This window comes from Priapulus caudatus, unplaced genomic scaffold (genome assembly GCF_000485595.1).
Source record: "Priapulus caudatus unplaced genomic scaffold, Priapulus_caudatus-5.0.1 Scaffold294, whole genome shotgun sequence".
NCBI lineage: Eukaryota > Metazoa > Priapulida > Priapulimorpha > Priapulimorphida > Priapulidae > Priapulus > Priapulus caudatus.
In genome coordinates this window covers 155085-172646 of record NW_014577355.1, presented here as the reverse complement: position 1 = coordinate 172646, position 17562 = coordinate 155085, and the positions used below count along the sequence as shown (strand labels likewise).

At 39.3% G+C, this 17562-nt stretch overlaps 1 protein-coding gene across 4 annotated transcripts in view; it reads right to left on the bottom strand.

Moving 5' to 3' along the window:
* Window positions 1–10445: 10445 nt before the first annotated feature.
* The window catches only part of LOC106808667 (putative nuclease HARBI1), a 25006-nt gene continuing 17889 nt past the window's right edge, over window positions 10446–17562 (bottom strand). For 3 of the 4 annotated variants that reach the window (XM_014811485.1, XM_014811486.1, XM_014811487.1), the window contains 5 exons: window positions 12801–12972; window positions 12477–12595; window positions 12168–12341; window positions 11819–11876; window positions 10446–11492 (listed from right to left, as the gene is read on the bottom strand). In XM_014811485.1, coding sequence (XP_014666971.1) covers window positions 11199–11492; window positions 11819–11876; window positions 12168–12341; window positions 12477–12595; window positions 12801–12851 — 696 coding nt within the window. In that variant the 5' untranslated portion in view covers window positions 12852–12972 and the 3' untranslated portion in view covers window positions 10446–11198. Of the gene's footprint in view, window positions 11493–11818; window positions 11877–12167; window positions 12342–12476; window positions 12596–12800; window positions 12973–15157; window positions 16003–17562 lie in introns of those variants that run through there. The other variant, XM_014811488.1, reaches the window with a different exon arrangement.

Genomic DNA, 17562 nt, shown 5'->3' with positions numbered 1-17562 from the left:
AGCCATTAGGAGGGCGCGTGCATTAACACGCTTGACCAACGGTCACTCGAGCGGCGTCGACCAATGAGAGCGCGTGGGCTGAAACAATGACGACAGCGTCACTATTTAAAGCGCTGTTTTAAATTACGCGCCCCGCTACTAGTTGCAATCGAGTCACCATACGTCTACATTTTCGTACTATTGCTGTCATCGCTATCTACAGCCTACGTTTGATATATAAGTGTATGTTATGTCGCGTAACCTTCTGTTCACGGGATGCCTATTACAAGGGCGTCCACGTTATAGTATTATGTGCAGTAAAGATGTTTGTGCTTGAAATACGTACATCCAGTGTGAGTTAACTTTTATATGATGCGTACAGCAATATCTCTAATAATATACGCAGAGCCACTAACGATCACGGGTAGCATACGAGTAAGAAGGATAGCATTATTACATATTTGATACATGTGATGCATGTGAATGCATGTGTATATATATGTATGTGTATGTACATATGTCATGTGTAATTCCTGTACATCCTACACGGATGTGTAGACATAATGGCTCGGTTCGCGCATACAAAGGTGTAGAGTTACAGCCGCTGTCCGCTAGGTGGCTTCAACTTCCGGGTAGGTCGCCGCCCGAGTCACGCCAGCCCCACAACACCTGTGCGCGTGTCTGTGCACACCACTCACTGATCTCTATAATAACATCATAGAGTTATTATAGAGATCAGTGACACTGACACCACCCCACAGTTTCCACAGCCACGCAGTGTTGTATGCATGTGTTACGTGTATACCTAGTGTCAGTAGTAAACCGATGCCTTTGTTGACAAGTCTTAACTTAAATAACGCTGTTCAAGGTTACCGGGCACGGATATTCGAGGACGGTAAGTGTAGTGATTTTATTCCATGCTTGCAACAGTATAAATACGCAAATATATCAGCCGAACCGGTACAGATTGACGAATTAAGACAGACGTGACCCAGTTCTTTGTAAATTTGTTTACAACATGGTGAAAATACACTGAAATGACCGTACGTCGTTACATGACTGATTGCCGGTGTTATCTTGTATTACAAGTTGTGGGCCTGGTCCTTGTAACGATATCTAGGTTTACTTTCGTTTTCATTTGTACTCGTACGGATGCTTGGAGTTTTTCTCCGTTAGACTATAAATATATCTTTGCATATAAATACTATATAGTTATAGGTTTATAGTCTAAAAATATGGAGCCAGGATATTCGGGCTATAATAAACACCTGATATCTGAAAAAAAAACATTTAATGTTGAAAAGTTTGCCTGGTTTTGTGTCAAATAACTTGTATGTAGAGATTGTTAATCATTTAAACATCATTTAATAGCACATGATCATCATTAATTAATGTTTTTATTTTTGTATTTTAGATGGATAAGAAATACTGCTGTGTGCCGCTATGCCATAACACTTCCGATACAGTCGATCTCGATGGGAACAAGATCACAATGCGACGTTTCCCTATGGGCGAAAAACGAAAAGATGTCCGGAACCAGTGGATTAGAAGATTGAATAATATAAGGGCCAACTTTGTAGTGAATGACAACACACGAATCTGCTCGGAACATTTTGAGAACCCTTACACAGATACGTCAATTCCAACATTATTTCCTAGCAAAACACCGAAAGCACCTCCAAAGCAAAGGAGACCGTTAGTGCGGCACGATACGAATGCTGCCAGTACGTGCACAGTCGAACTCGATGGCACCTTCGACGTGGATGGATGGGAGGCGGCAATGGATTCTATACCTGGCGAAAACACATCGCCAATGAAGAGATCCGATGATCAAGACGTCGAAGATACCAACAAGGAGTCGGAGTCGGATGACCTGCCCAATACAGAAGATGTTGGTGTTCAGTTTGGGACAAATTTCACTACAACTGACGAACGCGGTGTGAATGCAAATTTGCCTTTCATGTCGTATGAAGATATAAAGAACAATGATTCAAAGATCAGATTTTATACTGGATTTGTATCGGGTGCCATGTTTTATTGTTTTTTTTTACATTGTTGAAACATGGTGCAGACCGACTGAGTTACTGGGAAGGTAATCAGAGATCTGTCGGGGAGAAAAACTATCATACAAACAATGATGCAAAACCAGGCAAACAACGACAGCTACGGCCAGTTGACGAGTTCTTAATGGTCTGTATGCGATTGCGACAAGGTATGCGACAAGAACATTTAGCGGACTTATTTAAAGTGTCAGTGACAACTGTTTCGCGTATTATGAACACATGGATAAATTTCATATATGATCACTGTCAATCACTGATACCATGGCCTTCCAGGGAACAAATATTATGCAACTTGCCTGGAGCCTTTCGTGACTATCAGAGTGTTCGGATTATTCTAGATTGTACAGAATTTTACACAGAGAAGCCATCTTCACTAATTGCTCAGTGGACTACATGGTCAGAATACAAACATTCAAACACTTTTAAGATCTTGATAGGTGTAGCACCAAATGGTTTGGTAACATTTGTATCGCGACTGTGGGGAGGCAATACCTCGGACAGACATATCACAATGAACGATAATTTGATTCCAAAATTATCTCCAGGGGACGTAATCATGGCAGACAAGGGGTTCACCGTTGAAGACCTTCTTCCTCTAGATGTTGGTCTCAACGTTCCACCCCAAATTCCTGGTAATTCGAAACGCAGGGTATTGCGTCCGCTCGCATTGTCGTAGAGATGAAAATGGAACAAATAAAAAACTATCGCATTCTCAGTGATGTATTACCCCTATCGGAAGCACACTTGGCAGAGCAGATGATTTTTATATGTACAGCATGGACCAATCTACTGCCACCTTTGCTCACATAAATGTTACTGTATGCATGACTAAAAAATCTTGCCAAAATATAAATCGGACCATTCTCCTGTTTCCATAGAAATTATTATATCAAAATATACACGGGGAAAGGGATATTGGAAATTTTACAATTCGCTCTTAAAGGATGCTGATTTTGTTAAAATGGTTAAAGAAGAAATTATAGCGGTTAAGACCCAATATGCCGCAACTCCATACAATGTAGAGAATATCATAAACTATCCAAATAGTGAGATACAATCGCAATTAATGACCAACTATTCTAGGAAACTCTGTTACTAATACTTAGGGGTAAAATAATCTACTTTGCATCAAGGAAAAAAAGAAAGTCGACAGAGGAAGAAACGAATTTTCCACCACAGACGTCACTACAGTTTTCAGGTTTTTGGAAAATTTTCCACACATGGGAATAGTTTGTTCTTGCCGATGTCGAGCCTGCACTGGGCCGGTGCAAGCAGCCATATACGGCGAATGAATAAAAACAAATCTTGCACTTTTTAAAGGAGGAACCACACTTAATAGATATAATAATAATTATATTGATTTTACTGATTTTTATTGACGATCGATTGATTCGACGCGATCATCAATAATCTCATGAATGATTTAATAATTTAATGATTTTTTATTTCTTTGATAAAATAAATAAGTAGGCCTAGAATCGGCAATAACAATGTGCATGCACATCAAATCATTGATATATTATACATGATATAAGATGTTATGACTAAATGGATTTTTGAAAAGATATTTTATCGCACCTTCTCGATCATAAAAAAGGTCGAGTAGAAAATAAAGCTTATTGGCATCTTGCCTCCATTAATTATTTGTGTATTCTTTTAAGTGGAAGTTACAAAATACACCGCCGCCTCCTCACACATACCCGCCACACATCGACGAGACGCCACCGCGACTATAGTGCGAAAAACCTGTCGCATGATCTCACGTCCTCGTTATCACGTTCCATCGGCTAACGACCGACACTCGCTCGACCGCGACCACTCATCTACCGCTCGCCCTCGCCGCCGCCTCTTCGCGTCTCGCCGTCTCCCGCCGCGCGAGCACACCAGGTGGCACCACCTGATGAGCTCCGTGCAGGCGATGCACGGGCAGGGGACGGGAGCGCTACGAGATGGCGCAATGATCGGGGGGGGGGGGGGTGACACAAACGCCGGCCGCTCCCATGGTTCGCTTTCCTCCTAACCCACAATTGACAGACGCTCTAAGTTTGCATCACGTCTCTATCGATATACAGAAGAAAAAACGATTTCAGCTGCAAGCGGACGAGATTTTAATCTATTCGTATAAAATAAAAAAATAGCTGTTGTCTGTGCCGAAATTCTATGTGCCGACTGGCGCGGACTTTTTGTGAGCAGCCAATCACCGAATTACCCGAGGGATTTAAGTGCTTATCGACTGTTCAGTATTGTAAAGCTAGCACGCTACGCCGAGCACGTTCTTGTGTTCCCCAACAGGATACCCCAAAAAGGTGGGGCAGGGGGGAAAAAACATAACCAGCATTCCAACATCGCTCTTTGCTCGCTTTGCATATTGTCGGTGTCATGCAAAAAACTCGTAACTGCATGTTTTCCAATTTCACGTTTTCTTTGCAACACCATCCTCACTATTCGTTTTGTCCACTGGTAAAACCTCTTATATGATTTTCCAATCAAAAGCAGGTAAATAGGTCACATGATAAAGCTTGTATCCGCAATGCCACCGTGGTTTGTTACTTTGAAAACCTCGTATGTGCGAAGTTGTGCTGGATGCACTTTTATCCAATTTCATCCACTCTCAATCCCGAAGGTAAGCTTTTATTTTAAAGAATAACGTATCAACATTGTATATTAGACACCAGTCCCTATAAAATGTCGCCTGCTGTGTAATGGAGTGGCCTGAATTCAACTAAATTTTACTGTTTAAAGCATGGTAATCAGATGTATAGTCTTTTCATCATTTTTAGTCGCATGAGTAATGGAATGATGAGCAGTTCAACATACAGGGAAGGTCTATAAAGTCAGGGCCATTAACTAATATGAAAAAGTCGACTAAAATGGACCAAATCCAAATCACATGTAGATACGTGGTTTTCCAGGATTTCGCAGTTGTATATTTTATCCTGATTTTATGTAGATACGAGCTTTTCCAGCCTTAGTGATTAGCATAATAACATACCATGTACGTACTTCAAGTGGATTCCATCTTTGACTAATGTCCAATTGACGAATGTATGTGTGAAATGACACTTCTTAGTAAATTTTAGCAATTTCCGGGGAGAAATATTTAGGCTACCCTAATCAAACAGTGAAATAAAAAATGAAAGTGGCCAGTTTATATACAATGAAGTAATTTTGTACCGGTAATTATCTCATGAGCCTGTCACCACAGTCCTCAAACTTGTTTTACAGACAATGAAGGGATTTTCTATTGAGTGGCAGTACTCAACAAAAGCTAAAACATTTTGGAATGTCGTTTTGAATGGGTTTGAATGATTATTTTATGTTGTAGGATGCCCACCATCTGGCTTGCCCCCCATTTTCCGTGATTTCAGGGACCTGTATGGCAATGATGACAAGCGCCTATTTTTCTATAGTTAGACTAATATCTATGGTTCTCCCTTCAGGTAGTGATGTCTGATGATCTAACTTTGGAGGAACTCTGCAGGATTGCCAATGTTTCATACAATGTAGCTGATTACAGCTTGTCAAGTGATGATGGAGACTTGCCAACTGAGCTTGAAGTAGATCCGGTGGTAAAACAAACAATTGACAATCAAGTAGAACAAACTGCAAGCAGTGACTACAATGCTACACCAAATTCCGACTTCATTTCTAACATTATTTCTGACGTAATTGCTGAACAGCAGCTAAGCAATGATGGTGACGGAACAGAAGTCACAATCACTTTTATTGAAGTACAAACCGAAGGCAATGTTGCTGATAATGACCAGAAAATAAATGACATCACACCTCACGAACCAATGGTACCAGGCGATGAGAGTGATGTAGAAGAAGATAAAGATGATGATGCTGATTGGGAACCAGAGACAAATTCCGAAGAAGATGAATCAGATCATATAAGTAAGTATTTTTACTCTCCTGTGCTATACAATCACAGAGTCTACTAAAGCAAGTGATCAATCCCATGTTCAGCCAAAAGTTACAAAATTTTCTTTAGTTGATTGTCAACTTTTTGTGAAGATTGCAAATAGAATTGTATACAGAAGCCCGAAATAAACTGAGCCTTCTTATATTTTTGGATTGACTCAGGCTAACTAAGAGTTTAGCCTACTGGCAATAGACAACAAAGGCTCCCAGACAGATTTTGCCTACCGAATTCGACATGTGTGTTTGCTCTAATAGTGCAAGAAAACTCGAAAGATAAATGTTGGCCTTTCATCCTCTGAGAGTACGATATCTGATGTTCAACCTGTTTTATTCAGGTAGTGAAGAGGCAGACAGTATACCACCAAAACGACCACGAAAGTCTGACCCAGGACAGTGGAGACAGACTAAAAACCAGGAGTATAGAATGGAAGGGAAAGCATACAAAGGTCGGAGAAAGGACTCAGATCAATGTAAGAAGCGTAAAAATCGCCACTGTCATGACATTGATGACGTTTCTAGACAAAAAATATTTCAAAACTTTTGGTCTAAAATGGATTGGAAAAGCAGGAAAGTATACGTCCGAGCTCTAGTTGATGTGCAACAAGTTAAGAGACAGACTGTTGGTAGAGACGTATCACGTCGCAAATCGTCTCTAGCATACCATCTCAAAGTACCTGGCACAGAATTCCGCAAACAGGTGTGTAAAAATATGTTTCTATCAACGATCGGTATCGGAGAGTGGACAGTTCATTCCTGGGCCCAGGATGACGAGGATGGTGACGAGAACAAAAACCAACCGAAGAACAGACCTCATGCTAGAGCCCGAAGTCACAATTGTCAAGATTCTGTGAAGCAGTTTTTAGATCAACTTCCAAAGGTACCATCGCACTACTGTCGCAGTTCCTCCAATAAACTTTATCTTGAACCTGAAATAACTTCAATGTCACAGCTGCATCAGCTATACTGTAAACATTGTGAGGATAGTGGCGCCCAGCCTGCCTGCCGCTCACTGTTATGCAAGGTTTTCTTAGAAATGAACCTGAGTCTCTACCGACCACGTAAAGATCAGTGCGATACGTGTTGTTCATACAAGGCTGGAAACATTTCTGAAGATGAATGGGCAGTCCACTGCAGGCGGAAAGATACTGCTCGAGAAGCCAAACAGAAAGACAAGGAGCACTGCACAAAGACTGATAGTAAGACTCTTGTGCTTACACTATACCTACAAGCGTTATTGTTATGCCCAAGACTAGAGGCATCAGCATTGTTCTACAAGACAAAGCTTGGTGTTCATAACTTTACTCTGTATAAAATGAACGAAGGCACAGTATTATGTTATGTTTGGCATGAGGGTCAAGGTGGGCTGAGTGCAAATGATTTTGCTTCATGCGTTGTTGACTTTTTGGAGTCTAATCTTGACAAATATGATACCTACATTCTTTGGAGTGATGGTTGCGGGTATCAAAACAGGTGCACCACTTTGTCAAATGCAATACGAAGATTTGCAATGATGAATGACAAAACAGTGATACAAAAGTATCTCGAGCGAGGGCACACCCAGATGGTAGTTGACAGCGTCCACAGTGTAATAGAGCGAAAGCTGAAGCACAAAGAAATCATTGCCTTCGCAATATGCTTCAATTATCAGAGAAGCTAGAATTAAACCGAGTCGATACGCTGTTAAGTATGTTGACCATGCATTCTTCAAGGATTACAGTTCACTGAGTGGCCTTACTTCAATTCGCCCTGGAAACAAAGCAGGAGATCCCACTGTCAGTGAACCGAGATGTATTTGCTACAACAGTGATGGTACAGTATATTATAAACTCCACCACGATGATGAAAACTGGACACCACTTTCCCGCACGTCCAGGCGACAGTCTGCTCAAGCAGGGGAGGAAATCGTCCCTGTACTCCATACAGAACCATTAAAAATATAAGTTCAGAAGTGGAACCACCTTCAGCAACTGAAATGTGTTATTCCTGGCGATTTCCATTCCTTTTATGACAATCTTCCTTATCAATAGGCTACAACTGGTCCATTCTTCTTTTCAGAATCAGGGTTTGAATATAGATTGTCACGGAAATTGGTAATGTTTAAAATTAAACTTGGCAATATGAAAACTCTTATTGTCATGTGTATGGTGTCCTGACTGGTATGGTGGGAACAGTTATTTTGAAGATGAAGATAGTTATGTAGTGCAGTCTCTATTCTATTAAAAGGTTTTCTGTCAATATATCATAAACTTCTTCTTCATTTGGGTAGAGCGCATACATGAAGTATGTACACAAAATTCTACGGATTTCTGGCGACCCAATCAATGTTATCTGAATTTTAAGCATTATGCACAGAAAGATTATGCCAATTACTGACATCACCCTCTTGGATGCATATACACATTATGTATGGCCCTTTTTCACCGAAACGTGGAATTTCACACTAAGGCAATCGTCAAAGTACCTAACAAGCCAAACCTTGGAAGTGCAGTTTCAGAAAAAATTTCTGCTGGAAATCCTCGTATCTGACATTATCACCTGGTGAATTTGATTTTTGAAAAGAACATTATTTCGCCATTTGCAGAATTCATTTTTGAATATATTTTGCAGATATTAGGCTTGAAAATTAGCATGTTTTTTCCTTCTGAAAAACTTGAAAAATTCAGTTACGAGGTCTTTGCATGGCACCGACGATATGTAGGTGTGAATGAGTTACGAACAGTGTTTCACTGTGAGGACGTAACCAGCTAATTCCAGGGGCCCGTTGTCAGAAACATCGTAAAGTTAATGCTAATGTTAATGCTAGGATAACACTTACGACTAATGTTAATGTTACGAGAGGAGCGTTGACAGAAACACATCGCAGCTATGAGAAAACTTACGATAACCGGAACTTCCTCCTTGTTCGAAATCCCGCACTGCATTTCGGTAACGCAGACGATTTGTTTACCTTTGCAGCTGATCAGCTGCTGCACACGGCATATCTAGCAGACTAGCATACGAACACATTATCACATACACGATCGCGAACATTCGTACGTACGTCGCAGTAACCACGTAAATAATAGTAAATAATAGCATCTAAGTGACTATAGTATATCGAAGCCGGAAAAGGAGAAGTTTATCAATCACCGAATTAGCAGCAAATATAATAGAAATAACAGAATAAATAAGTAAATATTGAAGATGGAAATTGAAAACGAAAGACCGTCGGCAGAAGCTAAGGTTTTGGATCATGTAAGTATACAAGGAGACCTACTACCATTTTACTGTCACTTTTTTAAATAATATGCTATTAGTCTACTAGACAATCACTCAGTATTGTTACATAACATATTATGTTGTATATGTTACGTAGAGTTATCTATCCATTTGATCAACTTTGTCTCTCATACCGTTTTCGGTATAGTCCATAATCAATTCGCATGCGATTTGTCACGATTTGCCTACACATGTTTCGTGATGGCTCCGATAAAATATTATGTATTATAAGGATAACTGAATATACATATGACGATTGAATAGAGGCGACCGAACTGGCGAAGGGAGGAAATTGAAGCCCTCGCTGAGGCCTGCGTGGAGAGACAGGATGTGGTGCGTGGTCGGCTGTCAAACAACCTAACGGCAAAGACGAAAAGCGACAAATGGAGAGAAATTGCAGACTCTGTGAATGCGATCGGTATGATGGACAGGCGTCCTTCCGAGGTAAACAAATTTCTATTGCTAATATTATATATATATAACATGGCAAATGGTACGTGCATATAGATTTTTATATTAATTATAATTAAAGAAATTCATGCAAAGGTGCAAACCTTTACATAATAAATTTTTATAGTGCAAAATCAAATGGACAAATTACACGTCGGAGCTCCGAAAAAAAGAGAGACGGAACGCGACAGAGGCGCGACGCACAGGTGCGCAGACAACATTATGAAGCCCCCTCCCCCATCCACATGAGTAAAGTAAAGCCATGTAAACACGAACAGTTACTGATTTTGGTGCATCTCAAAGTTGCAATGTTAAGGCTAGACACCTCCATTAATGCGTTCCTGTATTCATCAATCGATATCAGATGTGGCCTACATGAACACTATCTAAAATCATGTACACTAGTTTCTCTGATTTAACACGTGGGGGACAACCCTCGGTGATACATTTCTCCGACATCGAGAGCCAGGTTATAGAAAGCTACATACCTCCGGAGACGATTTATGGAGTCATGGGGGGATTGGAGATAGCAGGTAATGCTTCATATGTATTGTTATACTAAAATTGATGTATCAAATGTATTTCCAACTGTTTATCTGAATTTTACAGTGTCAATATTAAATCTGCTAGGGCCAAGTGTAGCTGATGCTACTGGAGTAGCTATTCTCGAACCCGCATTCCAAGCCATCGCATCTCCACCAGGACCACCCTCACCTGCTCGCAAAAGAGCAAGAAAGCCAACAGAAAGAAAATAAACATGTTATATTTATGAATAACAACGTTAATTTTTATTCTACCAACCGAATGAACTTATTTAATGATGTTATATTCAGTATTAGGTTCATTTACAGATAATATAAACATAATATGAATTTCAATCCCTAGTATAGTTTCTGTATGCAATAAACTTTAGTGCATTTTAATGCAATTAAATGCAATAAAATTTAACTTGCAGGCTCATTTGAAACTGAATATATCGCAATAAAAAGACAAGAGCAGATAGAGAGGTGTGTGATAATTAGTGGCAGCAGTCGCAATTTTAATTATTGAATAAATGCTGACAAACATTTGTGCATTGAACGACAAACTTAATTTATTATTACCGTCAATGTGACAATTGATTACGATGAAAAACAAATTATTTTAATTAATTATACTGTCCATATCCATGAGACTAAGTTGCTAAACTGTTTATAACATATAACAGTTTAAATCTAAAGTTAAGCATAATTTCAAAACCATTAATTTTGACAGAAATAGAAGACATGACGAACTGATAAACGAACTTAGAAACATTACAAAAGAACGTGAGTATGCTGTACAACTAGTTAATTAACTAGTTAGCAGTTTATTAAATTGTTATTAATGGTTATTAGATCTTTTTTTAATTTTAAAATGTTAATCTACATTATTTTTGTATTTATAGTCAGACATATGAACAATACACATGAAGAATAAATGGCAACTACAGGTGAGTGAACGTAAATATGTATGTCACTTTAAATTGGGTCACTGTAAATGACATTAAAACGCATTTCGAATCAGATTATCTCGAACTATCCTACCGTTTACGTCTAATTCCGGACAGCGTTCTACGTCATCGTTATGTACGTCATTTGGTAGCATTTCTACCATCACGTCGTGAAACGTTATGCACATGTGCAAAACACAACATGCAACAATCGCCTTGCAGGCCTTGCCTGCTTCAATGAAGAGGCCTCCTGAGGATCTATCAAGGCATCTGAATCGGCTCTTCAGGATGCCATTGGCCTGTTCAATGCTTACCCTTGTCCCCTTGTGGGCAGCATTGTATCTGACCTGTAATAATCAGCAGTATATCTATATATAAATATATATACATATAGATAGATAGATATTCATGCATACATATAATGTAGCAGTTTCAACTGTCACATTTTTCTTGAAACATAAATGTAATAGTATTGACTACTTCCTATGCGCATGCACACATTCTATAATCTAGTAATTATTGTTAGGTCCACGTGGATTGATATCGCTCGCTCTTGTTCGCCAGTTCGTGTGGGTTAAGAAGCAACATGTACCAGCTCCAACATTAAACTACCTTTTGAGTTACATCACTCTTCACCATTACTTAACAATAAATACCAGTGCTACTAATTTACCTCTTGGTCGTTGTGAGGTCGCAAGACAGGGGTCATGAGGTATGGCCTCAAGGCATACCTGTAAAAATAAATCCAAACTTGTGTGATAACCGGAATAAACTTTAATATCTTGCTCGCACACTGTAGTTACATCTTGCACAAAGACAAAGAACCTCGCACACGCGCATAGGCGCGTGTGCCTCCTTCCGCGACCACCACCAGACTCTCGCACAGTTTAGCCATAACCCTGCATTCTGGTACAACACATTCACACTGATGTGTCAAACGGCTAGATACAAAAGATGCGTCGCGACACGCTCACTGCTAAAATAATAGTCTCTGGCCACATGAACAAACAGCTGTTACATACCCACTGTCTGCCAGGAGTAACCCCTTATTTTCCAGGTCTCCGTTCTCCATCCTCTGTTGGATATTGGAGCAGTCGAAGACTGCCATGTCATGAGAAGAACCAGGGAATCGAGCTGATACTGCTGTAATCCTGTTCTTGTGGTCGTCGATCAGCATGATATTGATACTGTGGAACCTGTAACACATAATTATTCTTGTTGCTAACTTCTAACAGTTTTCTATTGTTGTGTCTAATATAATTTGTATTAACGTAACCTTAATTTTGCTCGTGATTGATTCATAATAAAATAATTGTGTCATATAAGCTCACCCTTTTCTGCACACAAATACATCTTCGTTTCGTGGAGGCGTTCGAATTGCAACATGCGTTCCATCCACACACCCGATGACACCCGGAAACTGCCACTTTCGGTAAAATCCAACCTTGATCTGATGAATTGAAATAACATTTGTAAAGCGATATTAAAATAATTATAAGTGTAAATAAACACAAATTAAGTGACTCATACGTTAAATATGCAATATAAATTGGTTAAGTCATTTGTTTAACTGTATGAATTCGTGTAACTTCTGTAAAATATAAATTTTATAAGTGACAAATGTATTAATTGTATGTACAGTAATTACTAATTACCTCTGCCAATCGGTCTTGATGTTGGCAATGCGATCCATTCGCTAGCGACATTTACAAGGCAGTCTAGCACTGCGTCCAACACTCTGCAAACTGTCGCTTTCTGTACACCCATCGCTTCTCCAATGACATTGTAGAATGCCCCAGATGCCAAGAAGCGTACGGTAATACAGACCTGAAACCACATCAATACAAGTGGTATACTAACAGTAAAGGTAACGAATAAGACCGCGATGGGCTTATGATTAGTTCTAAAGTTACGGTATTTTATTGTTGTACGTGAACCTTGAGATATACAGTTGGCGAACGGACGTAAAGCAAATACAAGCAAACTTTTAGTTGCAATTTTTTAACATTGTGTTTGTAGGACTTTCTTCAGAATTATTCAAGTCAAAAGAAAGTTATGATATTCTGTAGTATGTAACTGCACAAGTGTCCCCAAAACTTTGCCACCTAGTAGCCCTATAGTATATACAGTAAAACTCGCATGTTATAAAGTCGACACTTTTCGGACCAGGGGCCCGTTTCACGAAGCTATCGTAAAAACACCATCTTAAGGATATCCTTAGAAGTCTTGTATAGAGCCTAGCGCTGTCTTAAACGTCCCTCGTTAAAGTGTTTCACGAAACTTATGCCGGTGCGTTGTTAGACGGTCCTTAAAATTCAGCTGTAACAATGTTGCTGGCGGCATAGACTGGTACCCTATCTACACCTTGCTACTACATAGTCTATATATAGAGACATGTTACAAGTCTAATGGCGACCATGCTCACTGTGAGTTGCTACGCCAATCTCTCGCGCCATTTAGTTTTAATAAATGTAGGTACAACCGTATGCTATATAACCGTAGCATAACGGTATTCAGTATTCCAATGGATTTACTATGAGAGAAAATCGGGACTTTCACTTCCATGGCGACTTATACAAATTGACGAGTTAGAATATGACGACTTATGTGAGATTTACTGCATAATATAGCCATACTGCCAATGTCCACTTCCAATGAGGCTAAGCCTATTTTATTACTCCCTTAGGTTCAAGGATAGAGATATGATGTCCAGTACGGATGTCCATTGGATAGGATGATCTTAGTTGATAAGATAGGACTGGACATCTTCTCTATCCCTGAGCCCTACCTTATACCTACTACTACAGTACTAGTACTAGTACCGTAGTAGTAGTAGTACTAATAATATTTAGTAATAAATGTAGGCACAATGTTCAAACTACGCAAGTATCACTAATGCTATATATAATAAGACGGACAAGCTAGATAACTAATTAGACTAAACAAGCGTAAATAAAGGAAACAAATAAGCGATTGAAATCGCAATCAAGCAGCTGAGCTATGGCATCGCATCGCCAACCAGATCCACAATCAGTGCACCTGGCTTCCAGAATACCAGCTAAAGGTACTGGAAATGACGACAAGAAAATATACCTGCCAGATTTGCGCAGAAGGAAAATACGGAATCCCAATTGAATCACCAAAACAACAAAGGGGGGAAAAACAGGTCAGTGAGTATAAGAGAAAGTGGGGGGATAAGATAAAAAATTTAGAGGACCAAGTAAAAGAGGAACGAGTAAAACTAGAGGAGATGAAAAATGAAAAGATTCAAATAACAGAAAGACTAGAAGAATTAACAAAAGTGTTAGAAGAAAAAACTAATACAGGAAAAAAGGAAAATAAAAATCTGAATCAGCTAATGCGAGAACTGGCAGAATGCCAAGAGAACCTTAGTGTAACTAAAAACGACTTAAATGAAACTAAATTAGCGTTAGCCGCAATGACCGTGGCTGTCAACAGAGGAGAAAAAGTAATATCAATAATGGAAGACCAAATCAGCGAATATGAAACTAGAAGGGTAGAGAAGACAAGAGACACGGAGAATGAGGTACAAAAACAAAACGAACCGTGTAGTATAGACGCTTCGCCATTCCAAAAACAAGTCGATTTATAAGACGATCATAAAAAAGAGCAATTTGCATGGTAGAGCGGACCTTGCTCTCTACCGGTCCTAGGATTTTTATGGCCGCCGTCGTCAAACGGGACGCGTGACGTGTCGTGACACACTCGGGTCTCCTCTTTCTGCCACGTAGGTTCTCTTTTCTCCATCTCCTACGTCTTCCACTTCCTAGTATCTGTTCCCTCTCCTACGCTCTATCTCCCGAGATCTGACACCGCCGAGTGATCACGCGCAGGTAACTATTATACGTTTGTACGCGACGCGCGAGAAGAGCCGATATACGAATCGGCTCTCCCAGCATTGTATTATTGTACGCGTTACGTGAAGCGATAGACTAGACAATTTGTGTACGTCTTAGAGATAGGTGTCAGAGGTTTTTAATAATATACGCACGTAGAGGGAATCATAGAATCCTGTGTTCTTGTTTGTAATCGACGCTACTCTCAACTACCGTGGGAGGAAACCCTCCCGCAGCCGGACCGAGGACCTGGGTAGGTGGACGTACCGCCACGCCCTGTTACAACCGCAGATCATCGAGCTGGAAAAAGTTCCGACTCAAGAAATCTTAAAAGAAAAGGAGATAGATGTAGACGATCACACAGAAATGGAGGAAAAGATTTACAATAGACTCGAGAAGAAAATAAATAAATGGTGTGAGTCACTAATGGAATGGAAGGATAGAGTTCACCAAACCTCACCAGGACGTAATAGAGAAGAAACGCCCAAAATTAGAACCAACAACACAAAAATGTGCTGGAACTATGAAAAAGGAATACCATGTAAATTTGGTTATAGATGTAATTTTAGCCACGGCCCGAACGACAGAAGGGAAAACGAAATAACGCAAGGGAGACAAACGCTGCGAAGCGACAGGTTAAAATGCAGGTATGTTGAGAGAGGAGAGACATGTCCCTACGAAAGAAACTGCCGATTCGACCACAGGCAAGCGACACACCCATGGGAGAGAAATAGAATAATGGATATGCGAAACCGTACGGAAGAGAATCTAGAAATCCAGGAGCTGAAGAGACAAGTGGCGTTTTTAGCGCAGGAACTCCAGGAAAAAGTTTCCCCACACCTGGAAAGAAACCAGTACCAATGGGGAAATCCAGAAAACCAAGCCTATGTACAGCAACCAACATGGACAGCAGGTCCTCAGTATTAAAAAATAAGGAACGTAACATTAACAATAAAAAATATAAAACAAAACGGTCAAAAGGTAATAAAAGTATGTATAGTAATTTTAATTATTCGGTCTAGCCCTATGGTAGCATCACTGATCGAAATAATCGATCACTGATCGATATAATCGAAAACAAAGCTCCCGCTTTAATCGCAATAGTGGAAACCCACCTAACATGTAAAGAAACCATGAAAATACAAGGCTATGAAATCTATACATTAAATAGAACTGATAAAATGGGAGGGGGGATACTGCTTGGGGTAAAGAAGAAGGTAAATAATGTAACAATAGGGATTAAAGAGGTTAGAGAAGCGGGTGAACAAAAATGGGTACTAATAGACAATAAAAACATTAAACTTAGACTAGGGATAATTTATGGACCACAAGAGTCAAGAACATCACAAGAAGATATTAGTAAAATGTTTGAAACAATTGAGGAAGAGGTAATAAAAGCAAATCAGCAAGACCAAATGTGTCTAATAATAGGAGATTTTAATGTTAAAGTAGGTGAAACCATTCCGGGGAATAATAAAGAAATATCAAAGGGGGGGGAGAAAGCTTCTAGACATGGTCAAAAGAAATAAATTAATTATACTAAATCGGACCCAAAAATGTGAAGGGATATGGACAAGGGTCCAGGGGGTACAGAAATCCATAATTGACTATGTGATCATAGATAGGGAACTAGAAACTAAAATAACAAAGATGAAGATAGATGAAGATAGGTTTTGGGGACTGTGTAGGTATGAAAATAGAGAAGGAAAAACAATAGCAAAGTACAGTGATCACAATGTAGTAGAGGTAAATATAAACTTCCAAAGAAAGACCGAAAGTAACGATACCAAGCCAAAAAATCAATTTAATATTAGGAATCAAAAAGGACTCAACGAATGGAAAAAAGCAACAAATAATAGTGAATTAGCTAAAATATGGGAAGAAACCGGTAACTTCAAAGAATTATATACTAAATGGAATAATATTATAAAACACAAAATATCGGGGTTTTATCAAGACATCAGCAAGGGGGAGGTACACGGATAAGCAAGGAAATGAAGCAGCTATTTGACACTAAAGCGACGATTAAAAAGTTTGAGTAAAGCCAAACAAGACAAAAATTACCAATTGAGCGATATGACAGAAGAAAGAATAAGACTAATAAATAATCGAATAGGAATACAGTTACAAAAGGAACGAAACAATAAACTCTGGAAACAATTAGAAGAACTAAAGAAACAAGGTGGTATAAACTCGAGTGGATTTTGGAAAATACGAAAAAGGCTATTACCGAGTAAAGAAAGTAAAGCATCATGGGTCATAAAGAGAAATTGCCCAGATGTAAAGCTAGAGGAGGTGGACCAAATAAAACAAGAATATGTGGAATATTTAGAAGAGCTGCTTAGAGAAAACCCCATAAAAAATAAGGAAGACCGTAAAATTTATGAATCAGTAGAAAAAACATTTCAAAGAATAAGAACTATAAACAAAAGAATTACAGAAGAGGATATAACCGACAACGAAATCAAGCAAACAATTAGTGATCTTAAGGGTAATAAAGCAAGAGATAACCAAGGGATGGTTTACGAATTAATGACTTATGGAGGAAATGATATGAGTA